The 27,571-nt window shown below is 46.3% G+C and overlaps 1 protein-coding gene across 1 annotated transcript in view; it reads left to right on the plus strand.

Annotated features, from left to right (window-relative positions):
* LOC139914256 (rho GTPase-activating protein 12) overlaps positions 1-27,571 on the plus strand; it is a 47,168-nt gene that overhangs the window by 14,160 nt on the left and 5,437 nt on the right. The window contains exons 2-10 of the mRNA XM_078291546.1: positions 20,881-21,153; positions 22,761-22,901; positions 23,099-23,179; positions 24,440-24,565; positions 25,639-25,713; positions 26,291-26,365; positions 26,808-26,869; positions 26,981-27,062; positions 27,327-27,449. Coding sequence (XP_078147672.1) covers positions 20,881-21,153; positions 22,761-22,901; positions 23,099-23,179; positions 24,440-24,565; positions 25,639-25,713; positions 26,291-26,365; positions 26,808-26,869; positions 26,981-27,062; positions 27,327-27,449 — 1,038 coding nt within the window. The remainder of the gene's footprint in view (positions 1-20,880; positions 21,154-22,760; positions 22,902-23,098; positions 23,180-24,439; positions 24,566-25,638; positions 25,714-26,290; positions 26,366-26,807; positions 26,870-26,980; positions 27,063-27,326; positions 27,450-27,571) is intronic.

Consider the following 27,571-nt stretch of genomic DNA (forward strand, 5'->3'; position numbering starts at 1 on the left):
TTGTGGGATTTTGCTGAATCTGAAATCAATATGCGCTGCTTGCGGCAGGCATTGCATGGTGGATCAGATCAGCCAGAATACATTGACGGTGTAAATCAGGAGGTGGCAGGCAGTCAGAGGGTTCAGCATGTGGTCATGTTTTCAGTGTGACAGGCGGGTCGGTGGCCAGCTGATGATGTGGTTCCTTTTTTCTAAAGACCCCAGGCATGTGACTGGGCAGTATAGATGACAAGGCAGGCCCTCTCTCTGGCAGAGACTGTGCAGAACAATGGCTTTACAGTGGCTGGCCTGCTACTGGAACTTTTCTCTGGATGGATAGAAAGAGGGATGGGGGGCATGGAGGGGGGGTTGCTGGCCAGCTTGGCAGTCTCTGGGTAGTGGGCTGAGTGACCCATGACCCATATGAACGGGACACAATGCCACAATGCGTCTCTCTGTCACTGTGCCTCCGCCCCCAACCCCGCAACACGCACGCACACACACACACACATTCAAACACCCTGAGTCATGGTATGTGGGCTAATGGGTGCATGGGCTAGAGATTTAAATATGTCCTTATAATTGTGTGTGGCTCAGTTGCTCATTTTCCCATATTTGTTTGTCACTGTCACCACAAGGCCGTGGTCCTTAAGAATCACATTCGGGATGAGACACTTCACTCCTCTATACCTGTGAGCAATCAACCTTCATCACAGTTTACAGCACTTGAGAAAATCAATCTGTTCTTTATCGAGCAGTATCTACTTAAAGGAATAATCCAACATTCTCGTACAAATAAATGCCCGTTTCGCTACTCTATCACCAATTGATGGAACATGATCGTGATTCAAACTACACCCAGTTTATGAAAGCATCTGATGTGATGCATCTTACGTTTCTGGCAGCAACAGTGGTTTGAAATAAATGGAAGAAGAGTTGTGTAGTTGATTGTGATAGCCACCATGGCTGAACAGACAAAGAAAAGAGCGCCACCTACAGAAACTCAAACTTCATCAGCAGAAAATCCAAGAAAAAAGACGTCACAGTACTGGACACACTGTTTGATTGACAGGTGATCTCTGGGAAGTGCAGTGCAGAAACACCACAGTGATGAGCACTGGGCAACAAAGATGTGACCAAAAACAAAAAACATGGATCTTGTGGATTGCCACTAAAATTAAAAGCTGTACAAGTTGTATTATTGTGAAAATGTAACATTAATTTACAAATCAGATTCAGAAAGTGGGACTGTACAGAATCTGAACTTTCTCTATTGTTAATATGTATGGCATGATCAAATGTAAACACTACATCAACATAAAGTCACCCCACAGTGAAAGGTTCTGGTGGGTCTGCATAGAGTGGGATATGTTTCCTGCCATGGCTTTGTATTGAAATCTCCTTAGAGGGTTAGGAATATTCAAATTGCTAGCTATGATTCTGTGAAATCACCTTGCATTGTGATGGCCTTTTCTGTTTTAATCGTAGCTATGTCTTCCAAGATGATGACAATTCCCTTATCCATAAAGCAGGGGTCACCCTCCTGTGGTTTGAGCAGCAGGATAATGATGTTCATCATATACCGACACCTCTAGAATGAGATATGATACTACTCCAGCTTTTATGGCAGATTGTTGAGTGGTGTCTAAGATGGTGCTTTTTTCCATCATTGTACACTTGTAGGGGCTCAGATGATCAGCCCTGATCAATATGTTGACATGTAGTGAGAAACATAAACCTTAGCCTCTAGGTGATGAGTGGGCCTGAGCCAGGAAAACCCCCCACTCACACCCCCACAGAGCCACTGAGTGATGTCTTGATGCCGTATTTTTCCCATTTCATTATTCCATCCCCTGTACCAACACAAGCTAGTTCCCATCCACATAATTTGTTCTGCTAGGCCTCAAGCAGCGCTACTTTGTAAATACGCTCACGCATTTATTGTAAAGAATGAATCCCATTACGTTTGATGAAGACTGGCAGAATGGAATTCAGCAGTGTTGTAAATATGTCGTTTTGTCGAATTATTATTTTCCTCGTAAATCCCTACTATGCCTTCCATGAGGCGAGGAGATGGAATGAGTTGTCCTAAACACCCGCTGTGCTCTGGATTCACACTCTCTCTCTCTCTCTCTCTCTCTCTCTCTCTCTCTCTCTCTCTCTCTCTCTCTCTCTCTCTCTCTCTCTCTCTTCCTCTCTCTCTCGCACTCCCTCTCTCTGGTGAGGTAATTCCATTTTCTCTTTGTAGAGGAGCTGTGTATGCGGCGGTTGCCTCCATAGGGGGTCTCCGCTATCAGCCTCTCCCAGCCCAGATGTGCTGTTACTGTCTGCTGGCCTCCAAAACAACCGGCTCCCTCCATCCTCTCCCTCCCCTCCCTCCCTCAGGCTTCCCCTCCCATCCCTCCCTCCTCCTTTTAGCACTGATCTCTCTACTCAGTAAATGTCACCACAGCTGTTAATCTTATGCGATAATAATAATGATTAAAAGACATTTATTGTGTCTGCTTTCTGCGTACAGTAATCGCTATTATATCAGGTATCTTACAGATCTTTTAATAATAATAATAATAATCTTTATTTGTATAGCGCTTTTCAAAACAAAGTTACAAAGTGCTTTACAAAACATGATAAAAGAGTACAACATACTCAGGAGTCCAACATTGTCATAAATAAGATAAAAATAAATAAAACATGAAGCATAGACACCAAATAAAACAAAGTTTATAATAAAAGTAATAAGATAAAAGTGATAAAAATAAATGAAAAACAGACAGAAATACTGTAAATACTATGAAAAAGCCTTCCTGTAAAAGTGGGTTTTAAGAAGCGATTTAAAAGAATGCAATGACTTTGCTAGCCTAAGATCCTCAGGGAGGGAGTTCCACAGCTGCGGGGCTCGAACAGCAAATGCCCGATCTCCTTTTGTGACAAGGCGGGCTTTTGGAACATTCAGGAGGGTCAAACCTGAGGAACGCAGGCAGCGACTAGGCTCATATGGAGCTAATAAATCTAAAATGTAAGTAGGAGCAAGGCCATGTAAGGCTTTAAACGTAATCAGTAAAATCTTAAAATCACATCTATACCTAACAGGTAACCAGTGAAGAGAGGCGAGGATGGGTGTGATATGGTCTTTTAGCCAGTGTTGTCATTTTCATGTGATGATTGATCACTCCTCATGACTGAACTAGGCCAAGGTTCCCAAAAGCCTCTCAACAACCACAGTCATCGTTATTCGCTTATATTTGAGCCCGCGTGGCTTTGCTTGCACAGGCCAGTGTTGTTGACAACAATTTGACACCTTCCGTCTCATATTACCAGGAACCCGTCTTTCACTTCCAGTCGAAACACGCCGAACACTTTCTGCGTGTCTGACTGTAAGCTGGTTGTGGGTGTATAGCACCCTGGTGGGTTGAGGGTTTTTGTCTGGGAGGAAGTTGCCATTTCCCCTTGTGGGTGGCTGTCACCCATCGAAGTAGCACGCGCCGCCCGCCCCCCGACGCTCCGCTCCTCCGTCACCAACTAGCATTCTGGAGAGTGTGATACCGACCGGGGGGCTTGAATAATTTAGGCCGTGGTCACATGCACACACACACACACACACCTCTTGCAAAGGTATCCTATAGCACTGTGCAGAGGGTTAAAGGGCTACACTGGAGTGTGCAGGAGAGAAAGAGAGATGGATAGAAGTGTGGAATTATGCCACTTGAACCTCCAGGGCGGCAGGGTGGCGCTTATCTGGGTCACATTCTGGAGAGCTGGATCATTAAATCTGGAGCATCAGAATCAGCTTCATGAGAGCAGACACACACACACGCTCATGCATATGTATGGCTCAGACACGATCACACAGACACAGTAACGCTTACATGTGTAAGCGACACACTAACTCGGATTGCCATCCTCTCCACTGTCATAAAGCTGAAATTGCATTGTGTGATAAAAGCTCTCCTCGCTGTGTATTTGATTTTCAATTAACCCGATTCACTGGGGTTAATACCCCAATGCGCTGCAACCTGCGTGCATGGCAGCTCTGAGGTGCTCCCTCTCTCTCTGTTCCTACCAGTAATGAGTCATCATCTGTTTGAACACCAGAGACACAGATTGGAAGTCTCACACGCAGACACTAGTCTTTGTCTCTGCTCACTATGGCGCACTATGGAGACGAAAAGCATCAGAAGCTCACAAACGGGCATGAAGAAAATAAAAAATCTGCCAGTCGGCCTTGGCATTTGCATTTGGTTTATCGCTGCCTTAGACTACAAACAACCGTCAGGTTTGGCATGCTGGCACTGAATGAAAGGAGGGCCATCTCTGCGCCTGCAAGATGAGGTTATTGCGATTACAAGGCGGTGCCCATGTGGGCCGCGCCCAATTAAACGGTTGAAATTGTGTCTTCAGGGATTAAGGTTTAGGGGATGACTCCTCCTTAATTGCCATTATATAGTTTCATTATTTGCATGCTCTTGCAAGTAACCTGAAGCTATAATCTTAATAATAATTGAGCATCACTTTGCATCTAAACTTGAAAGAGTGAAAAGAGCAAGGTCCTGAACAACACGCACTATACTGCACAGTCTAAGCAACTGGTTCTTTCAAATGTTTTTGTAAACTCTGCTGTTAATTGTTAACATGGTATTTAATCGCCTTATCACTGATGGTTCCTGCCTGTGTGTGTGTTTGTGTGTGTGTGTGTGTGCACGTGCGCTTGCTTGCAGCAGGGTCTAGGTGTCCAGTTTCACACCACTTAGGAATTTGACCCACATTCCACATCACGGACACACACACACACACACTCTCACTCTCCCCTTCTCTCGCCTGGCTCACCACTACAGCACCGCGGCCAAAGGTGTGACGTTCACATGTGTGATAACTCCACCTTTTCCAATCTGCTTGACGACTGATGCGGTAGATAATGATTCTAATCTGTCATCATCATCCCCGTCTATTTTGGTTGACCTTTCCGTCGCCAGAACACGAGGATCCATTTAAACGGGTGTCGGGATCAGCCGCGATCATTTTGTTTTCCCACACAGCTGGTGGCAGCATTACCCAAACTCCAAAATCTAATCTCGATAATCTTCTCCCAACTCTCCAGAAAAAAAGCACCACTGTGGATTTTGGCAATTTGACGCTTGCCGTTGGTTGGATGTTGTTTGTTGTGTGAAATGGGGGGTTTAGATGGCTGTTGATGAAATGTTTTTGTGTTGCTCAGCCGCCGTTGAGAATGGCTCCTTTGGGCCCAGCTGTTTGTCACTGTTTTGAATCCATCAGGCTTATTCCTCAATTACATTCGGAGCAGATTTCAGTGCAGATTTCAGTGCAAACGTCTGCCGGTGTAACTGGAGCGTGTGAACCACCGACTTTATGACCCCAAGGGATCGCGAACTCTGACCTTTTACGGCCTGTTGGGTGATCTTTGAGTACGGCCACCCGTTTAGCAATCCGTTCTGCCTCTTTGTCTCCTGCTCTCTTTCGCTCCCCTTCATCTGGCTCTGTATTCTCTCACTCTCTGTCACTCTCCCTCCCTCTCCCTGTCTCTCTGTGTGTCTCTGAGAGGCTCAGGTCATTCAGCTAATGAGTGCTCCTATTTAAGGCGAGCACCGGGGCTCTAAATAGATCGCTTAAGATCCCTTAATCGGCCGCTGAGGCCTCTTCTGTTCTATGTGACGGTAGGCTGGATGCAGTGAGGCTGTAACAGCACACAAGGCAGGATAGATTTGGGGAAAAAGCTACCAGCCACCACCTCCACATACCTGGTTGGGACGCCCCTGCCCCAACTGGACTTTTCTCTGCCGGGACCATGTTTTCCTACCTGAGGAGCCCCCACTACATTGTGAGTAGCCGTGGTTCTGTACTGTTCAACAGTAGGCTTAGTGAATGTGACTGGGTGCGTCAGGGCTTAGGCTACTTGGCTGAGGGAAAAAGTAGAGCGGGTGTTAGCACGTCTTGGTTCTTGTCATGGTTTTTAGCCTTGGTATACAATTGCTACAGAGCTGCTGTAACAAATTGTGTCCCTTTGTTTAACCATGTGCGTTTGTCTTGTCGTTCTGTAGCTGTATTGTTGGTTTTCATTTGATTGTTATGTTAAATGGGAAGAGCATGCCACTCTTTATGCCACTAACAGAAAAAGGGTATTGAACATATACTAAAAATATACTAAAAAAATACAAAAAATGTAGAAACTCATGGCATGTGTAAGGCACTTTAGATCAAAGCATCTGCCACATGGCATATGTTTGATTCTATTGATTTACAATTAACTGTCCTTTGTTCACTGGTGATAGTTGATATTTTTGTATATCGTTTTTTTTTGAAGGGGTAGAGCAGATTGCCCTCAGGCATACTGGCAAGCCACGGCTGTCAATTGTTAAGGCTTTGGGTTACATAAGAGAAGAGGTTGATGGTTGTTTTCCGCGGGCCCTGTCAGCATCAAAAGGAATCTGTAACTGATTCAAAGGGAAGGGAAAGAGAAGATATGACCTTTACTTAACTGTGGGGCAAATGCAGTTCAACTTGAATGGCTCACTGACAAGGATAGGATCTGTCAGTGAACAGAGCTGATATTGTGAGATGTGACAATGGCTTGAGGTTAAGCGTGTGCGCGCTCAGGTCAGCGCACTTAACGCAGGTGATTGTATTCATTCATGAGCATTTGATTAAAGCTTTTCTTTAATATCAAATAGGTTGAAGCTTTTTTCTCCTTAACCCCGCCGCTGACTCACCTGCTTGCCCAGTGAATAGTAAAGAGAGAAAATCTGAGACATGACAATGCAAAGACATTTCCCTTGTTCCCTTACAATAGCAGCCATGTTGGCTTAACCCCCCCCATCCTCTCTCTCTCTCTCTCCCCCGGTAACCACAGCTGTCAGTGAAAGCCCCGGTCTACCTACTGTGGCTTCATTCTTCTCTATTGTCCCAATCCTTTCTCTCTCTCTCTGTCCCTCTGCCTGTCTCCCTCCCTCCAGGAAGAACCAAATGACCGTGTGACACTTCACACCTCTCTTTAACCCCCCTCCCTCTTCCTTTCTCTCTGTTCTCCTCCACCTCTCCTCTCCTCCTGTCATTGTCAGCCGGTCAGCTGTTGTGACTGGAGGGCTGACTGGCCATTGTTTCCCTCTGTACCAAGAGCCCTTGTGTCCCGCGCCGTCTCTGCAGTTCATGTGGCACCGCATCAATAGACCTCAGCCCTATTGCCACCAGGCCCCCTGGGTCTGTCCCGTCATGCCTCTCACCCCCCCCCCCCCCCTCACCCACTACCCCCCGTCTCTCTCTGGCACCCTGGTCTGAGGATAGGACAGGATAAAACTAAATTAGGCCTAGTTTAAAGGGGCATTAAGTATCGCATGACCTGCGTGGACCACAGTGTGTTAGTTGCAGCTGCACTTTGTAATTAGACTGATAAGATGAGTGTATTTTAACATACAAATCTTGCCTAGTATGTTAATGGTGGTAAGTGTATTTGTTCTACTAAAAAGGCTTCAATGGAAATGTTGGTTCAGGGAAAATATTCAGTGTTATCAAAGTGTGAAACACTGGAAGATAAACTCTCAAGAATACACAGCATTGGCAGTTTTTCTTAGGTGCACAGAGCTGATTTTGTTTTCTGTTTGATGCCTTTCAGCATGGTGTGTTTCTCAAAAGCTGTAAGGCCCTAGCATGATGATCAACAGGGTGCCATTGTGGCGGATCCTTGTTCACGACAGGTGCTGAGGACTCTCTCGCTGTAGTTTATTCTTTCCCAGCATCCGGACCATGTAGACTTTACAATCTGAGCCACACACTGAATCTGATGCTCTTTGATCCTTGCTATGGTGTGAGGTTATTAATACGTTCATATAGGACGTACATATGCAATATCTGTATATGCACTGATATAGGTGTAGGGTATCAGGTTAAAAGCAGGCCAGTCTGGGCTATCTAGAGCCACGTGTGACATGACACAGAAATCATCAAAGCATAACAATGTGATTTTCTGTCTTTTTCACATATAGAAGGATGTTAAATCTCCATCTCTCAAATTTAGGACAGCAGGATGATGTCGCGGTTAGAGAGACCAGGCTTCAAGCTGAAGGTCTTGACTGAAGCTCTCATGTCAACAACCATCTGTCCTGCTGAAGTATGCAGAGTATCACAAAAAAAAGAAGTAAACTATTCTATCTTAATCCTTTCTCTCTACTGACCCCAAACCGATGGTTAAAATTCATAGATCTGATCAGTATGGAATCAGCCAGTACCGGTAGAATTGGTACCAGCAGTGAAGAAGTGGTAGTGGGGCATCCCAGTTACATAACATGTTGATAGCTCAGCTCAGTCTTTGGCACTTGTACTGTTAAGTTAGTAACTGGATCTGTTTTTGTCAAAGTCCCAGCTTGATGTGTTTGTATATGGGAGAGAGTGCCGAAGCTCTTTTCCTGGGGGGGATTATCTACACAAACTCAGACTTGGTCAAACAAACAAGCAGAACACTGGCATGTATCTGTGTCTCTAAAAAGACATTTTTTAATTATTATACTATTTATCATTGATTTATTTGTCTATTTATCCATTTAGGCTATATATTTTAGCTTTTATACTGACAAGTTGAAACCTAACATGGCCTGTTACGGGGCTGTGATGGTGTTGAAAGTGAAGTCATTGATTCCTGGCATCATGCTGGCTCTAACAGTGAACTGCATGACACATCCTGTTATTTTCTTTTCAGCTGCTTGGGATTCTCAGGAACTTCACCAATTTGATCTAAAGCGGAGTTAGACGATGAAACAAAGACACATGCACACACACTGGGAAGACTGCAAGAGATGTAATAATAATAGCATCATGTTTACAACAGTCATTATTTCAATCAGGCCAACACAGGAGCTTCACTGCTGCGCGTAATCTGTTTCTTCAGATGCAGTTGAAACCTAATCCATAAAGCCAGGGAATGTTAAGGGACTAAGTGATATTTTTCATTCAGCTTTCCTTTTTATGTTGAAGCTTATATGCTTTTGGTGGATGTGAACAGGGCAAGCATGGTTTGATTAGGAGAATGCGTGTGTGTGTGTGTGTGTGTGTGTGTACTGCAGATGTGTGAAAAGGATGTGTGGATGTGCCTGGATTCTCCCTCTCTTCTCTTAAAGTCGCAGTGACTCATGGGAAGTCTCATTGATGTGTAGGGGCGGCCGAGACTCGGCTAACAAGGCAGACTGAGGATGAAAGGGACGTTAGGTGCAGCGATGCTTTGTTGTGCTGCGGAGTGGGAGCGACCTCTGGTTCACGCTCTGGTCAGGATCGCTGGAAATCAAAACAAGCTTGTTGGGACACACACACACACACACACACACTGCTCTTAAACATGATTAAATGGAGAGCAATGACAGTTTTCAGCGGATAGAGTAATTGACCCAAACAGAGCATTATCCCTGCAGGGGTTGAACTAATATGGGTTTTTGAAGACTGGCACCAATATTTTTGGACTGAAGCTGAATGCCAGTAGCCAATATTTTGTGCCGATATTCAGTGTCTTTATATTTGACCATTTTAATGCTGAAAAATTCCCCCCAAAAAAACAAGGATTCAATGTTTCCCCTAGAATGTTATTCCTGTCAGGGTGGAAAAGCCTCTGAAGGCGAGCTGTTTATGCTTTATTGTAGGATGGTTCCCAATGCTCTGTAGCCTTTATTGTCCTTATTCTTATTAGTGCAATTGTGATTATTATTATTAGAGGAGATGTTATCATGCCACTTCAAAGGGGTTGCGGAGTTGTTCTGGAGGAGAGGGAAATCAGGCCTCCCTTCCTCCCCCTCTTCCTGCCTCCTCCAGCCCTCACAAACCCTCTGAGTGTCTCTATCTATGTTTCCACATAAACAGAGCAGATTAGCAGGGAAGATTTGGGGGAATATTAATAACCTACCATAAACGGCAGCCAGCTGCCTTCCAGACCAGTGCTAAAGACAGTGAAAGAGGGGGAGGCGGGTGGGGGGTGGGGGTTTGGCTCATATTAGCTGCCTCTCAAGTATAATGTGCTGTCCCTTTGTTTGATCATGGAATGATCTTGTACTGTTATTATGTGATTTCTGCTACCTGGTTATGTTAAAGTATTCAGTAAGTCATAATAAGGTTTATTATATCCAGTGTGAAGTAATAAAAACTTATGAAATCTTGTCAAGCTAAAACACAATTGGACCTTGAGTGTCCATTGGCATGACTTGCTCTGTGTCTGGGAAACTGGCTCTTACTGTTTGGTGATTTGTACTGATACTGTAGCTAGTATCCTAGCAGTATCCAACTAGTAATGGGCAAAATATGGGTTGACTCGGATAGGCCGACCCCGCAAAACTATTCCAGTTAAGATCAGGGTTGACAGCCGGGCCAAACTCTCCTCTCCTTGGTGTGAAAGTTCAGTGTTTAACCCGCTCCATCAGCCATGTCATGATCCACCATCTTGAACACAGAATGTAAACATGTCTGCCTTTGATGGTGTTCCTGTGTGCGAGGCTCAGTGTGAATTGCCTCCTACCTGGATCTGGACCTGGATAAGCATGCCGTTTCATGTGTGTGAAAGGGGTAGAAGTGATTTAGCTGGCCTAAAAGCAGAGTACCTATCCAGGCCAGCGCACCACTGACCTTTGGCTGACTGTTGTTGGTCCTGGATACCTGGACAGGTCCACTAACCTGCAACCAAAACACTGCCCTCACCTTGGCCCCGCCCCGTCCTGCCAGCCACTCACCGCCCGGGGGAGTGAGCTCACGTAATTAGCTGGAACCAATCACGCTGAAGGCATTAAGGCAGGATTAGCCATTAGCTGGGGGCTTAGCTGTCAGCTGTCGGCCACGGAGGAATGCTGCTAAGTCTCTGCTCCAGGCTTTTGCTCCCTGCCACCAAAAAATAGAGAATGGGATTCTGGGAGGAAATGTTCTTAAAATACAGTGGCACTATCTGGCGCTCTGTTCTGTTAATAGCAAGTGCCACGGGTGGACGGATCAGACACCGGCTATAAATGTCTCCGGTGCATATGTAGTCTGGGTGTTGGTTTCATCATCATGCAGCTTATTCGCTTTGTTGGCAGTGCGTAAAGCGTATAGGGCATTTGTAAATGTACAGCAGTGAAATACCAATTTCATTATGGAAAGTGCTGACCTGCAGACAAACTGCACCGGCCCTGATAACCCCGGTTCATATTGTCCTGAGTGCCAGACTGTAAGGTGTACTGGTTGGTCAGGTCAGCACAGAACAGAGCCTGTGTTTGGTTTGGCCCTGCAGTGGGAGAAAACCCGACAGCAGCGACTTGGAGCACAGAGAGGCTTTGTACGGCGAGGACCATTCAAAATGAGTAATAAGGGAGAGATTTGGCAATGCCGGTTCCATTAAAGAAATTGAATTTTCCTTCGGCGTGTCGTCGATTTTCCAAACCTGTCCGCGGCTAAACAGAACAAATTGATGCTGTCAGGCTACTGGCAGGTCGTTTGACTTCTGCAGCCAGAATTCATTTATTGGGCCCCGTTCCCGCTCTGTGTTCTCTCTCAGGAGTGCGCGCACGATCCATCAAATCCCGTTCTCCCGTTTGACTGGATGGTTGTGCGGCTAACAGATTGCGGCGCGGCTCTGTCGCTCTGTCCCTCGACTCTGCCTGTCCGTCTCACACTTTGATCCCGCGGAGCGCAAAAACCTTCTTACAGCCGTCAGCTTTTAGTGAACTGGTGTTTCTCAGCCCAGGTTTGGCGGAGGATGGTGAGAAAGAGAGGAGGAGGATAGCTTCACCCAGAGAGAGGATAGGGTGCTAGGGGTCAGGGTGGAAGGGTGGGTGGCCTCCTGCTGTGCGGATGGGCGGCCTTTGACCCCCGGAGGAGAGACACACAGGCGTCTATGCATATGCAAGCGAGCACATATGCACAGAGTCTCTTTCCCTTTGTCTCCCTTTCTCCCTCTCACCCACGTACTCCTTCATATTCTTAATTTCTCAGCGCTAGGAGCTGTGCGTTCCTAGTCTCGACAGATCAGATGATTATTTTTGAGAAACGCACACCGGGGGGACCAGCTTGCCCAGGTGCCGCGGGGACACAGGTGGCGTCTGGTCTGCGCACCGGCCCGGCCCGAAGCGACGGGCTCGTTACACAACTCAGACCACGCATGTGACAGTAAGCAGACACATGCGAAAACACGGTCTCTCGCAACTATGCCTCCTCAGCAGCTGTACGCTCCTCGGCCGCACAGATCCAGTGATATTTGAGCAACGTCGGGAACACGCACCCAGACACACACATTCTTCAACCCTCCAGGAATGTCTACATATGTTTTGGAAGACAGGAACGGGACAAAAAAGGAGATGTCTGGGTGATTCAGGCACGTTCGGTGTTTTGCTTTCACACTCCCCGACTCTCCGGTTCAGCCTCTAAATAGCAGCCGAGCCGTGTTGATCCATTTGGTGCCTATAAAATAACCATGGACACGTTGTCCCAGATATGAATTGTTTGATCCCCCCTGCTCTAGTTAAGCTTGCTTACTGGCAGGCGCGCGCCGCAGAATCTGTGGCCCAGTACGACAGACTGGTTTTTGGACGGCGGCGGCGTTCCCATATGCACAGGAGCGCCGGGCGGGCAGGGGGACAGAACATGGCTGCAGGCCTTTCCCTACCCTCAACATACGCCCTCTCCCTTCCTCATTAACATTTCATGAAGTGTTTTTTATTTTTTCATGTTTTTTTGGGAGAAAATAAGGGGAAAGTCTGATTGGAGAGCCACTATGGCGCACAGTAAACAGTCTTCGGTGATAGCGCTGCATTGCTCAAATAGAAGACAGTAAGATTGGTTTTGCTTGAACAATCCTTGACACGAAAATACTAGTTCAGCTGCCGATCGCTGCTCTGTTCCTATTTGCTTTTGGTCTTTCTTGTATCTCATCTGGTAAAGTTTCTCCAGCCTTGAAGTCTCTCCGCAGTATCCCAAGCAGCGAGCGAGTGTGTGTGTGTTAGACCAGCTATTCTCCACCAACGCAGCGGTGGTTTATCAGAGCCGGCGTGTATTTCCGCAGACACGAACTGACATTTTAGCCGAGCTCTATCAGCTCAGGACCAAAAGGTTAATTGGTTGCATCTCAGTCAGGGTGTGCGCCACGCCGAATCCTCTGATCCGTGAAATGAAAGTAGCTGTCGTCATCCCCGCCGCCGCCGAGGGAAAACATGCTGACTCACGTTCATCCTTGGGTTTCTCAGAATTTTCCATCTTTAAGTCCCCAAACCCTCGTCATGTTTTGCTGACCTGTGTGCGTGTGTGTGTGTGTGTGTGTGTGTGTGTGTGCGCGCATGTGAGTGACTCAGCTTCCAAGGATTTAGTCGATATTTGAATTCCATTAACATTTTTTCCACCCACTCACTATTCAACCTTTTTAACAGTTTTTTGCCAAGTTGAATAGCATGATCAGTCTATTTTTAAGATGATGTCAGACTTGATACTGATGTCCTGAACTGGAGTGCAGCCCTGGAACTGGTTGCTATGGGAAGAGAAGAAAAGGCTCTGTGTGTGTGTGAGAGTGACTGTGCATGTTCATGTATCTGTATGAACGTATATCCTTTTGTTTGCTCGTTCATGTGTGTATCTGTACACTTGCATATGTCTGTCTCTGTATGGGTGCATGTCTGACTCTGTGTGTACGTGTGTGTATGTATGTGTGTGTGTGTTATGGGGGTGGGGGGCAAGTTGGCATGTGAAATGCCACAGATGTGATGATGGGGAAATTGGCGAACGTGGTCTGACTGGCGCCCAGCGAGGTGGAAATGTAGGTTAATCTGGTCATATGGACACAAACCATCAGCATCAGCATTGTGCCTCCTGGAGCAGAGAGAGAGAGAGAGAGAGAGAAAGAGAGAGAGGGCAGAGGGGCGTTGGCTGAGCCTGGAAGGAGAGAGAGAGAGAGAGGGAGAGAGAATAGGAGAGCGAGAGAATGGCTCAAGAAGGACGGCGAATGATTATCGGAAGATGCATCGGAGGAAAAGGGCAGGGAGTGTTTGCTCAGAGCGCGCGTGTGTGTGTGTGTGTCTGCAGAGAAAGGAGGGATGGAAGGGAGGAGCAGAAGTGAGAGAGGAAGGAGGAAGGGAAGAGGTCAGCAGAGACAGATGACAGAGGAATGAGGACAAAAGAACAGAGGAAGGGGAGGGGGTGTTTGGATTGATGCACTAGGTTGGAGGTGGTGCCCCCCCCCCCCTTCCTCCCCCCTGCGGCCTATCATCAAACACTCCTCTGCCTGACCACGTGATTGGCCCGGGTGTCGCCATGGTCGCCGGACGCGGCTCCCTCGCCCGCCCACACGCCCCACCCGCCACCTCTCCAGCCACCCTGCCACACTTTCTTTAACCCGCTTTCATCTAATTCAATTACACAATCACATTATGTAACCCAGTTATTGGGAAGACGCAGACACGCACACACACACACACACACACACACACACACACACACACACACACACACACACACACACCGAGGTGAGGCACTGGATGCAGTCGCCTTGTGTAGAATGGCCTTTTTAAAGAAATCACAGAATAATCATTTTAGTGTTTGCATTATTTTAGAACAGTATACTGCTGTAATCATTGTTACCAAGGGAGTCGTACAGTTCTCCTTGTTTATATGTGATTGTGGGAAAGCGTTTTGTTCAGTGAGCATGCTTTGCCTCTGTTGTATGTGTGTGTGTAGTCTTTAAGATCATATGCATGTTTACGGTCTCGATAGGTGGAATAAATCTGGGTATCGGTGCGCAGTAAACGCCCTCAGGTCTGTGTGTGTAAATGTTGAGGCAAGGTGACTGAATTACATTACAGCTCTGACTGAGAGTAAGATAAGGAACATGAATAAGGCATTTAGACCGGCGGTGCATGTGCGCGGCAGACAGCATGCGAGCGGATGATACTAATAACGCCTGAAAGTGCGGCATGGAAGCAGGATGGAGATGCGGCGGAGTGGGGTTGCCATGTGTGCGGCGGGAGAAAACCCCTCCCCCTCACGCTACCCTCCTCATGGCCAGATATCTGACGGAGACCCCCACCCACTCACCAGCCCCCCGACCTCCTCCTGTCCTCCCTCACGACCCGAGGGAGACACCTAGTGGATGTGGGGCGCAACTACCGCCCGGCCTCCCTCTCTCTCTCTCTCGCTTCGCCCTCACCCTGACCCGCGCTTCTTTACACACCTCGAATTATTTATGGTTTAATTTACAGCAGAGGCATTGGCGGCGATAGTACAGGCGCAGTGGGACAGGAGACTGGATACAATGAAAGGGGGCTGCAGAGTGAGCGGACAGCCCCAGCAGTATTCCCAACACGGTGATAAATACGGCGGTTGCAGTAAGCTGTGTTCCGCGCAGCAGAACAAAATCTCACCGGGCTCCATTAGCGGGCCGGTTCTCATCATCGGCCTTGCGTTCGCTCCGCTCGTCCGTTTCCCCCCTCCGCCTTCAAACTCTCCATTAGACCCTTCTGAGTTGAATTAATCATTCATTTCCACCCTGGGTGTGCCTACAGAGTCTACAGGCCGCATAATGCATTCTAATGCGGCTGTGGGGATTCTATACTATACCGGCCTGTAGTCTGGAACTCATTTATCAAGGCCTGGCAGACAAGCTGCTGCTGCTGCTGCTGCTGTAAAGACCGTTCTGTATTCAACAGCAAGTCTCTCCCTCTCTCCCTCTCTCCTCATTCTTGCCTCTCTCTCCATCCATCCCTCCCTCATTTACACCTCTCTCCCCCAAGCTAAGAGCGATACCCCCCCCCCCCAGGTCCTTTCTATTTTTAATTACCTGTCAGAGACCCCGGGGCTCGATCCCCTGCTGCCTAGCCCTCTGCCACATCTCATTCACTTCAAACTAGCCAGGAGTCGTCGGCTACGAGAGGAGACTCTTGAATGCGGTCGGAAGACGCGGCGCGGGTCATTGAGAGCATCGGCACTGCATTGTGGGAAGGGCTCATCCTCGGTTTTGCGGATGTGAGCGACTTAAAGAGGAGCGGGTTGTCTGTTGAGGAGTGGAGAGGGTTGCAGCTGGAGGGCATGAGCTGGCTGTTCAACATGCAGGTTTACTGTCTGCAAGTATCAAGGTCTAGACTCTATACGATAATAGGTGTGTGTTCCTGATGTGTGTCTATCACCAGTGATGTAGTTGTATAAGAAAAAGTTATAGATATAAATAATATTTTTTTCCTTAATGGATAATACCTGCCATTCAGTTTTGTACAATATTTCAAACGACTTCCACAGGCTTTAAAATAGCCAGAGCTAGATAATCCATCACGGTAAACATGACTACTTCATTTGGTTTTGTCAAAGTTTCTGTTTTATTGTTATTTCAGTGTGCCTGAGTTGAGTGTTTGCATATCAGCGCTGCATTACATCACACTCTGCTTCCTGTCAATCACCTGACTCCCACAGGGAGAAATGGAAGCCTCCGCAGAGAAAATAATCCCTCATAAACATGTCACTTCATAACCTTAATTGTCACATCCATGCGTTTTTATTTAGGGCGTCTTTTTTAGGCGGGACAGCAGTTCATTTCAAGCTGGGTTTGACTCTGTAAAGTTTGTGAGTAAACGACAAGAAACAAGTAAATGTTAAAACTCAAGTTGCATACGGCATGCATTGCAAAATGATTTGGGGAAATGTAAACCAGACAGACAGTACTTTGCTTCCTCTCCCTGCCTCTCCTCTGTCTCTCTGCTTATCCCTCAGTCTACGCTGCACCTTATTCACTGCATCATTGACTTCATGGACTCCCTCCGACTCGACTAGCGCTCATTCGGCGGGCCGTAGTGCAGTGTGGGACTGACCAGTTGCACCGGCGCCGATAGAGATCAGTGCTGTTATCTGTCCTGGACACATTGAGTCCCTCTCCTCCGGTGTGTTGAATGCAGCGGCCGGGTTAAATATAGAGCCTGGACTCTGGTGAAAGGGCCAGTGCGTCCCGAGCCGCTAGTTTGTCTGTCAGCGCCCAGTTTGACACACACACACACACACACACACATTGGGCATGCATGAAGGCGCGTGCACACAGAAACACTAACGCATTCACATACCCACATATGCACACACATACACACACTATGATAGAGGAAGCACTGGGTAGATCTTCTCAAAACCGTTTCCTGTTGTGTCAGACAAGTTTGTGTGTGGGTGTGTTTGTGTGTGTGTGTGTGTGTGTGTCCATCTGTTTATCAGCCTGAGGTAGAAAGATCTTGTTCCCCTTTGGCTCTGACCGCGTCGCCGTCTCGAGTTTCTTCGTACCTTCAACTGGAATGTTAGAGCGACTGAACCGGCCAGAACGAGAGACAGAGAGAGTGTGTGAGAGAGAGTGTGTAAGAGAGAGAGTGTGAGAGAGAGAGAGAGTGTGTTGGGGGAGGGAGGGAGGTGAAGCCACAGGTCAGTCCGCGTCCTGTCAAACTTGATGGCCGCGGCGCCTTGCGTTGCATCGCCATGCGTCGTGTGCTCAGCACATTCAGAGGCTACAGGAAAGCAGGGGAGGATGATGACGACGTGTTTGTGTGCAGCCCGGGACACAAGGTGACGTTCAGACCGAGGCATGGGGAGCTTAGGTGTGACATGATGTCTAGAAGGTGCCTTGATGTCTTGAATACAGTTTTCTTTGCAATGACAGGTTTGTGCTGCATGTCCACTCTTGGATAAATACAGAACAGGGTTAGTACAATATGCAAAAGGCTTTTTTTTTTTTTTTACTGAATCTGCTTTGCCAAGACAGTTGGACAAACGATTTGTTTCCTGGTGTCCTTTTTCTTTTGCTGCCCATTTGTAGTCTCAGAACTTTCTATGTTCAGTTGGTAATAGGCGGGTTTTGACAGCTTTGTTTCTTTATTTTGGTTTTTAAATTGGTTTTAAATTCAATTCCAGGTAGCATTTAAAAAAAAGTCTTAATAAGTCTTCAGTTTGGTTTCTGAAACTTGCAGATATCCTGTAAATATAGTTCTGCTATCTTGCTATTGCAGGCTTGCGTTCGGCTGCTTTCTTTCAGCACTGTGTTCGGTGCACCTTGCATGAGGGTTTGCTCCCATCTTATAACGGTACATGCCATTTTTGTAAAAGAGGGCATGGAGTGTCTCTTGACATTAGTCCTATTTCGAGTTTGAGTTGCGTAATTTAAAGGCAGCCGAGAAAATCGTCTCGCTTTCCTAGAACACGACTGTTTTTGGCAGGGATGCACAGTAATTATAAAGCAAGCATCTTCTCAGTGGAGGTGTGTGTGTATGTGTGTGCATACATCTTTATTTTCTCCTGCTAAGTACATTTCTAGACTTACTCCCTGTGGAAATAGTATGAATAATATGAGTTTAAAAAATAATGACGTGGGGTGTGCATGTCAACAGCAGGCCTGCGTTGCCGTCTTTGCACGGCAACAGAATGCGTGTCCAAAACGATTGTGAAATGACTGTCAGACTGAAACTGGAGAAGCCGACCTCAGGGAAATGCTTGGGTTTCCTCTAGTTTAACTCATGTCAAAATGGACATTAAAGCCTGTTAATTATTTCTCCACCGGACGCCGTTTGGTTTTTCTGGACTGAGTGGAATTTAAATGGATTTGACCCCAGCCTCGCTGCGGGGCCGCACTCAATCACTCTAGGCGACGGATCTGCATATGGACTTGATCATTACCAGATTATTCCCTAAAAACCCAATTAAAACTCCGGCACACCGGCTCCATCCGGGTCTTGACTGATGGATTCGAACCTGGGTTCAGCCAAACCATCGTCCCTCAGCAGATTGCCTCCATGCTAGGACACTTGCTGTCTGTTGGACTGAAACGAGGAAACGGCGGATACACATAACTGAAAGCAGCAGGGTCCTGGCTCAAACCTCGCCTCTGTTCGTGCACATTTTCAGGATATTAAATAATTCCTTTTGTGAGAAAATATTCCTGTTATTCAAAGACCGGCAGGAAGTGCCATCTGTTTCCATGTGACCGTGCGTCCTTCTGTCCTGAGATTTGTTCACATTTTCTTAACTAAAACGTATTTCCTCCCACATTCCTCACCTGTCGGGGAACATGGCCACCCAGCGTTTGTCCTCAATAAACAGAGGGGAGAGGTTTGGTGCTGGCACAGGCTCCTATAGCTCATTCTGTCTCGGTTAGGCATCTATCTGTTCGACTCTGCAGAATGTTTGGTGCTGGACCCACTCCAGAGAGACAGGACACTGGCATCCACTTCAATCTCAAACACTCAGTGCTGCTCCAAAACCCAAAATATTATTCACAAGCACTCACAAGGACTTTGAATGCTTTGAGCGGTAGCCATGGAAACTTCGCTCTCTTGCTTTTGTTGAGTGACCTTCGGACGGCGCCAACTTTTGAGTTCCTCTGACGTCACAAAGACCACTTTAAAAACCTGCTTTGAAATGTGTCCTCGTTGACGCCATGCGGACACATTTGTGATGAAGTTTATTGCATTGGCGCTTGGTTAACTTGCATAGGAAAACTGCAATTCAAGTCCAGTCGATTTATATTAGTTCTTATTAAATCTTCACAGGGCTCAGAAATTGTCACCATGGGTTTATAATGTGGACTTGGTACATTTTGATCAATGGTTTGAAATGAGTCTGATGTAATTTTTGTGGCTCTTAACTAAATTACTCAACATGCATACACTCAAAATAGAGGATGCTTTTGTAATCAATAGGCTAACCGTCTCCTCAGGCAGTTTAATGCTTCTTATTGAGCTTTCATTTCTCACCCACTTCCTCATCAGTGCATTTAGATCAGCACCAGATACCAGTGCAAGTCATTTGCTCAATAGGAAGGCTGTGTCTAATCTACCCATGCGCTTCCTCTTTACTTGTTCTCGCTCTGCACCATATACTGTTTTCTCATTTCCCCATTCTGATCCTCTTATCTTGGCTAAAATTGGCAAAATATTTACCAAACATTATATTTGGCAGCACAGTGGCCAGGGCGTTAGAGAGGTTGCAGGTTCAATTCCTGCAACAGCCATGTGTCCTGCTGAATTGTCTTTGAGCAAGATGCTGAATCCCCTATCCACTCACTCATTGTAAGTCACTCTGTATAAGAGCGTCACCAAATACCTAAGAAATACTGTTCGTTTTGAAATCAGTATTGATGCACAATGTGTGGATGTCATGCAGTGTAATACCAGCAACCTTTTATTCATTGCTCCATTTGTCCCTCCATTTGTCTCTAAGTGCACAGATAGGATAAGTTATTATGTAACGTGTGCTGCGTGTCTCGTTGGAGGACCTGATCAGAATCGGGCCGGTACAGCTTTGAAATGTCTGCTAGCCACATGTGGCATCTGATTTCATCAGCGGCTCCATCCTGCCGTGCAGACTGTCAGAGAGGCTCTTACTACCCTCTTCTCTCCTTTTCATGCCCCGTTGCCTCACTTTCATGCTCCTAGATGGTCTGTGTCTTTGCAGCTGACTGTGCACGGTTGTACTTGTTAACTGACGTACTTTGCTGCAACAAACAGCTCAGCTCAGCTTCCACAAATCCAATCCAGAATGTGATCGCAACTGGTGGCTGTGCTTGGCTGGAAATGAAATTCCTACACATACTTGGATCTCTGGAGTATTTGCTTGGCTCCAATTGGTCTTGAAATTCCTGGAATATCATGGACTGTTGAAAGGTGTATTCCAGACAGGGAAAGTCAGGGAATTTGTTGAATTCTCTGTGCAAGTCAGGGAATATCAAGTAATTTTGCAAATGAGTCACATTACGAATATAGCAGAACATATTTTATAACTTGTTTGACATGATGCATTGGATTACATGATTTTTTTTCTCTACAGCAAGTCCAACTGTAGAGGAAACCAGGCTGTTTAAACCTTTACAACTTTTCTGAGCTGATCAGAAAGGAGTACAATTCGCACCTTATTCCACCCACTGACCTCCTCTCTCTTTTTCTCCTTCTCCTCCAGACAACGTCGCCCACAGGTCAGGGCCGGTCCGACTCGCCGGTCTACACCAACCTGCAGGAGCTGAAGATCTCTCAGTCCAGCCTGCCGCCCGTCCCCTCCAGCTCCCCTCTCCACATCCTGGGCGACTGGGAGACCCACAAAGACCTGAGCGGCAGGCACTTCTACTACAACCGGGCCACCGGCGAGCGGACCTGGAAGCCGCCCCGCACCCGGGACGCCAGCGGCAGCACCAGCAGCAGCCGGGGAGACACCCAGGGCACAGGAGAGAGCGAGGTGAGGGATGCTGGGATGCTGTCCAGCCTGGTATTCAGCCTTCTTTCATCATCCTCATTACCTACAGATACTCACCCACCCAATGTTAGTATCTTCTCCACACACCAAGCATGTTTGGAGAGGTTTATTGAAACTCCTTCAGTTCATTTGGTCAGCTGAGAACAACGGCATTCAGTCTCGGGTGGCACCAAATAACCGCACCGAGAAAATGTGGGTGTCCATCCTCGTAAACGTAATCCAAACTAACTACAGGAAACGACCCCAAAATGCAAAGTTTTAAGGGTATGAAGAGACAGATGTTGACATCTGATAGCCAGCAGTTCCTCATGCTTGGACAGCCTAGCATAACGGCAGTCTGGACTGTCGCTCACGTTCAGTTATTTCTTCAGTTGTTAACTGGTATGAGCACCAATAAAGGTAAATTACGGCAAAGACGGCAGACAAGTTTGAATTGGAAATCTCTAACCTGGCAGGATTACAGATTACTAAAACTCTGTCCAATAAACAAGCTACTTATGAGTCCATGTGACTTTTGTTTACAAGCCCTTGTTCTCTTGTAACTGGGCGGTGTGAACCTAAACAGCATGGTTCAGACCAACGAAAACAAATTTAGGTGTGATCACACGCTGAAACATACAATTAGTATCTAGGATTTTATGCAGTCATTTAGTTGGCACATAAAGATAAGTCTATTACCAAGCTGAGATGCTGATGCCTGTTAATGGAGTACTGCTGTAGGTCATGGCTGAAAAGGTTACAGGGGATACTGTTAATGCACTGGTAGAGATTCCTCCAAAAATGTCAGATTGGCCAGAGCTGAAGCCCCAGCTGAGCGGCTGAGGGCAGAGTGTGGTAGAGGTGTGGTGAGCCTCAGAGGGGTTTGAAGTCGTGTTGTGGTTACTGAAGGTAGGGAAACAAGAGAGAGTCGCTTTGATGTGGGGAAATCGTGTTTCCCTGCCAGGTTGTAAAAGAAAACTTGCACTCTTGTCAAGTTCTCATGATTAGCTAGCCAACACTGCCCCCCTGTGGTGTTTTGGTTTATTGCAATATTATGAGAGAGGGAGAGAGAAGAACTCCTTTAGCCATAACATCATAGTCTGATATTGACAATATCTATATATTGTCTCCATAGTTGACTAATGGCTAATTTTCTTCTTAAAGATGGCTTTCTCTTATGAAAAAGAACTACAGGCATCCTATAATAAATTGTAGGATGCTGTACAGGTATCAGCAATAATATATATAGCCCCTTTTTTCTTCACATGGGTGTTTTGCCTGACGAAGACTGTACTGGTCAAAACGTTGCAATAAATTCTTTGGGAGCTTATATTCAGTGTGCGGACATCCTTCCTTGTCTCTCTATGACAGCAGTACTATCATCCCTAGTCCCTATGGGAATATGACAGAGATACCATAGGAGCTAAAAATGCCAAAGTACAATGTTGTCACTAAAATAAATGATAGTGATTTTTTTTCATCAGGGTTACAGTGGTTTTCCTGGGTATTTTTTGTTGTTTATTATCCTCTCATCAAAGTTCTGATAATGTGCCATTGTAAGCTTGTGTCATTTACCCCTCCGTCTCTTTATCTTCCCTCTGTCCCTGCAGCCGCTGTCTTCAGAGGAGAACTGCCACAGCACCCACTCCAGTCAGTCTGACAGTCAGTACGGGTCGCCCCCTAGAGGCTGGTCTGAAGAGCTGGACGAGCACGGACACACCCTCTACATCTCCGAATACACTCAGGAGAAGGTAGTTGGCTATTGATTAACCCTGCTAATAATAATTCAATAAACTGACATTGTGCTGGGAAGTATTTTTTGGTAATTTTGGGGGTTTTGGTCTCCACTTCTGTGTGTTTACCTTGCAATCACTCCTGCAAATCTTATCCACATCTGTATATGAGTTATGAGGCAGCATTGAATGCTGACTGGTGTTTGTGTTTGCAGTGGATAAAGCATGTGGACGAGCAGGGGCGGCCCTACTACTACAGTGCCGATGGATCCAGGTCAGAATGGGAATTGCCCAAGGTAAGGCTTCCTCATGAAAATAGATTGTTTATGCTTTATATTTTTTTTTCAGGGTTTGAGGCGCAACATTTTCCTTTTTCTTGCTTTTTGTCTCCATATCTCATCGATAATTACCTCTGTAAAGTTATCTCTTTCACCTCAAAATGGAAAACGTCTGGCATCGCGTCACCTAACACCGCTATCCGGTAACACACCCACTTTAAATCGAGCGCTCCTCCCCCTGGTGTGTACTCTTAAGGCTCGTCCCGTTAATTTAAGTGGACATGTGTTGTGCACCGAGGAGCCAAGTCTGTGTTCAGATCTTGGTAATGGGACTATTCGTGGCTGTTCACCCCCTAATCTGCTGGGTTTAGAGCAGATCAGAATAGGCCGGTCCATTCTCAGAGTGAATGGACAGTGGTACAGACATGGACACACAGGCAGCGTCTGGTGGATCTTATTACCGGTGACTTTAGAAGACAGTACCGGGCCTGTGAGGGAGGTCCTGCTCTCCAATGGTGCTGTGGCCGGCGAGAAGAGAGGTAGGGGAGATGGAGAGACACCGATGGGTTGCACTGTGTCTGTGGTCTAGCTTTACATGCTATACAGTAAAAATCTAGTTTTTAAAAAAGTGGTGAAAAACTGGCAGGAAAGTGGTGAAAAACTGGCAGGAAAATAGCAGAAAGGTGCTGTAAGAAAAATCAACATATATTAACTGCAGTAATAGTGTCATTTACTTCACCTCAAACAAGGTATATTACTGCAATTCTTACTGCAATACTTCTTCCCAATTGAAAAGCTATCCTGTTTGGTGGTATTGAATGTAAAAATGTCCAGAATAATTCCTACAAAAGACTGCCAGTTATAGCTAGTATACATACTTCCATTAGAATGACAAAAACCTATTCTAAAATCAGCACTTTAAAAACCAGGAGACTAATTTTCATGTAAATAAACATTCAGAAACCCCTGTCAAAGAAACAACAAAAAAAACGCAGCAAATGACTAATACGCAAGAGAAAATATCTGTATAATAATAGTAAATATAGATGGCTTTGATATTATATAATGTTTTTGCAGTCAATATTTGTAAAAAATTAAATGAATATCTGAATGAATATATAAAAAGTATAACATTTAGAGATTTTTCCTGTTTTTCCAGTTCTACTATAAACATGTTTTTCTCTCTCTCTCTCTCTCTCTCTCTCTCTCTCTCTCTCTCTCTCTCTCTCTCTCTCTCTCTCTCTCTCTCTCTCTCTCTCTCTCTCTCTCTCTCCACAGTACAACATCTCCCCTCCTCAGTCCGGTGAGGTTCCCAAAAGTCGCAGTCTGGAGAGGAAGCAGCAGGATCCCATCGTCCTCACCAAGTGGAGACACAGCACCTACGTCCTAGACCTCAACGACAAGGTGGGACGCCCCACTCTAGGTGTTCAGTCTGAGCTTAGTATGCGTTTATTCAGACTCTGAATGTATCTATAGTTAGGTGAAAGGACAAGGCAAGTGGAAGACGGAGTGATGTCTTATAGATATAGAACTGGAAAACTAATATGTGGTTGAACAAACTGCAAAAACACTCTGTTCTGATGGCTGCAGGTTGTCTGGCACGCTCTTCGTGTTGTCTTTCCATGACCGGTGTTATTGTCAGCGAGTTTAATCCCTGAGTGCTAATGACGCCTCCAGGTCAGAGGAGCAAAGGCTCGTCAATGGCTTAATCTCTCACTACAGTGTTTTTGGAGTGCCAAGGAACAAGGCTGGTGGATTAGTCGAGTGTAAAGCAGGTTTACCTCCCTGTGTTTTAATGAACACGTTGCTGTGAATGCTTTCCCCAGACTGTAAAGAAACACTTAAAAGGATAATAGTGTTGCTTTTTTTGCTTAGGTCTAGCTTGCCCCTCTCCTTTCCATGGTGTCAGTGTAGTTGGAGATATCGGGACTTGTTTTCCTGCCTTCAGAAGAAGCCATTTGCTGCCATTCGTTCTCGTACAGTATGAAAAACAACGTCCACAGACTTGAAAATTGAGTAAACATGAAGCCTTAATTTAATTTTGTCAAAATTTTCTGTTTTATTGTTATTTCATTGTTCCCTAGTTGAGTGTTTTCATATCACTGAGTGCATTATGCTACACTCTGCTTCGTGTCAATCACCTGACACCCACAGGAAGAAATAGAAGCATCCACCAGGAACTAATCCCTCAAAAACATGTCACCTTACAGACTTTATTGTCTCATCCATGTCTTTTATTTAGGGCGTCTTTGTTAGCCGGGACAGCAGTTAACTTCAAGCTATTGTAAAGTTTGTATTTTAAAAATGAGTAAATGTTAATAAATGTAATTGCATGCGGCACGCATTGCAAAATGATTGGGGGAAATGTAAACTAGACGTAGACAGAAGTAAATGGGCTGTAACTCTACATGGTCTCCTTTAAAGTTTTCTGGTCTTTAAGGTGTTTTAGGCTAATGCTGTAAATGGTTTCGTTGCAGTTCTCTTTCAAACTGTGGCGGTTCGGTTCTGACCCGCGCAGGAGGAGATTCCGTCTGTCTGTGTACCGTGATAAAGTTGGTACCGCCCCTATAGCCTCTCCTCTCTCGCCCCTTCTCCTCCAATCCAGCGCTCACATGATCTGTTTTGATTCGTTGCCGTTGATTGTGTCCGACAGAATGCAATGTTTAATAGCTGTGTCAGATCAATCAGGTAATATGATAATCAAAGCGAGGAGTTGACTCAATCAAAGATGTCTGATTTCCCTCTGTCGTCGTCATGGTTTATACTTTGTCTTAGCCGTTAAGCTGCTGATACACAGATGGAAAGAAGCACTCTCTCTCTCTCTCTCTCTCTCTCTCTCTCTCTCTCTCAATTAACACACTTTCCTCAGTGGCTGCTGTCATGGCCGCCTGGACCTGAAAAGCATGTTCTTTGCCCATTGGCAACACAAACCCAAATCCTAACCCGCCTTCACCGTAATCCTTCTCTTCCGACTCCCTGAATTAACACCCAGCACACTCTTCTGATTCCACACCAGGTTCCTGATCCATTCTCTTCTCCTCACTAACCATAGACTGTCTTCACATGTCTTGTAGCTAGTTGTTAGATTATTAGTCTCATCATGCTGACCCTGTTGCCTCTCGTTGGTAGGAGTGTGCTCCGGCGCCCAAGCAGAGCTCTCCAGACTCTGACTCCTGCCCCTCATCTCCCAAGCACCCCTCGACCGTTAGTATCCCAGCTGGCATTGCACCGCGCTCAGTCATCCCGCTTCTACCTGCATCCTATAGTTCTTTCACTCCATCTTCTATGCACTGCATCCACTTTCTCTCATCCCCTGCATGTCTCAGTATGTCACATTCCACTTCTAATTGCTATAGTGCTGCATACAACCTATCCCTGTGTCATGGGTGTCATCTTACCATGGCAATGCAGATAAATCAAGAGTGTTATGGTGCCCCCTGCTGGTGGTGTTGTGGCATTACATTACATAGGCAGCACAGCCGTTTTCAGTCTTGCTCTCTATCCCATTTTGCTCCTCAAGCTTGTGCGTGTGTATGAATGTGTGTGTTTTCATGTTTGTGTGTATAGTAATCTTCCCTTTTTGTAGCAATTCCTTACCACCCACTGTGTAAAGCTCATGGCTCTCTGTGTGCGTCTCCCTCCTCAGCCTTCAGAGAAGTGCGGAGTCCTCAATGTCACCAAAATCACAGAGAATGGAAAGAAAGTCAGGTAGGTCTCGATGAGCAGAGAACACTTTGCATCTTGTTAATGATACTGTGTTTAATTGGTGTAAATGTTGTTTGCAGGCCAGTAATGCCTATGTTTCATTGTGATTTACAGGAAGAACTGGACCTCGTCGTGGACGGTGCTGCAGGGTTCCTCTCTGCTCTTCGCAAAGGGTCAGGGGGGCAGCACCAGCTGGGTACGTATCCCATCAGCCCCCTGGAGGCCGCCCTCCTGTTTGCCCCAAGTTTCTGAGCTTTTGATCATTCCATTCCTGTGTTATTTCTCTGTCTTCCCTCCTTATTTCTGCATAGTCACCTGTCCTTTTAGCTGTTTTCTGTGAAATTCGTCATCCTTTCTTTATTGCTTTTTCCCCTCTCCTCTCAAATACTCTATCCTACACTCCTCTCCTCTCCTCTCCGCTCCTCTCCTCTCCTCTCCTCTCCTCCCTTTCTTCCTGAAGTCGTACTACCGTAGCGGCTCCATCCCAGAGTTGCTCCTCACGCTGCTTAGCAACTGGAAGCGCTCGGTCAAGCCCCGCCCCGCTGTCTCCTATGTGAACTGTAGGCCTGTCCAGGCTGCCGCTGTATGTCCCCTCTCTCTGCATGTGTTGCTTCCCCCTGACTGTCTTTCATCTCACGCAGCCCTGTTCCCTCACTACTGCCTCACCTAACGGGGAGACTGTGGGTGGGTGGAGGGGTGGGGGGG

This window comes from Centroberyx gerrardi, chromosome 22 (genome assembly GCF_048128805.1).
Source record: "Centroberyx gerrardi isolate f3 chromosome 22, fCenGer3.hap1.cur.20231027, whole genome shotgun sequence".
In the NCBI taxonomy this organism is placed as follows: Eukaryota; Metazoa; Chordata; class Actinopteri; order Beryciformes; family Berycidae; genus Centroberyx; species Centroberyx gerrardi.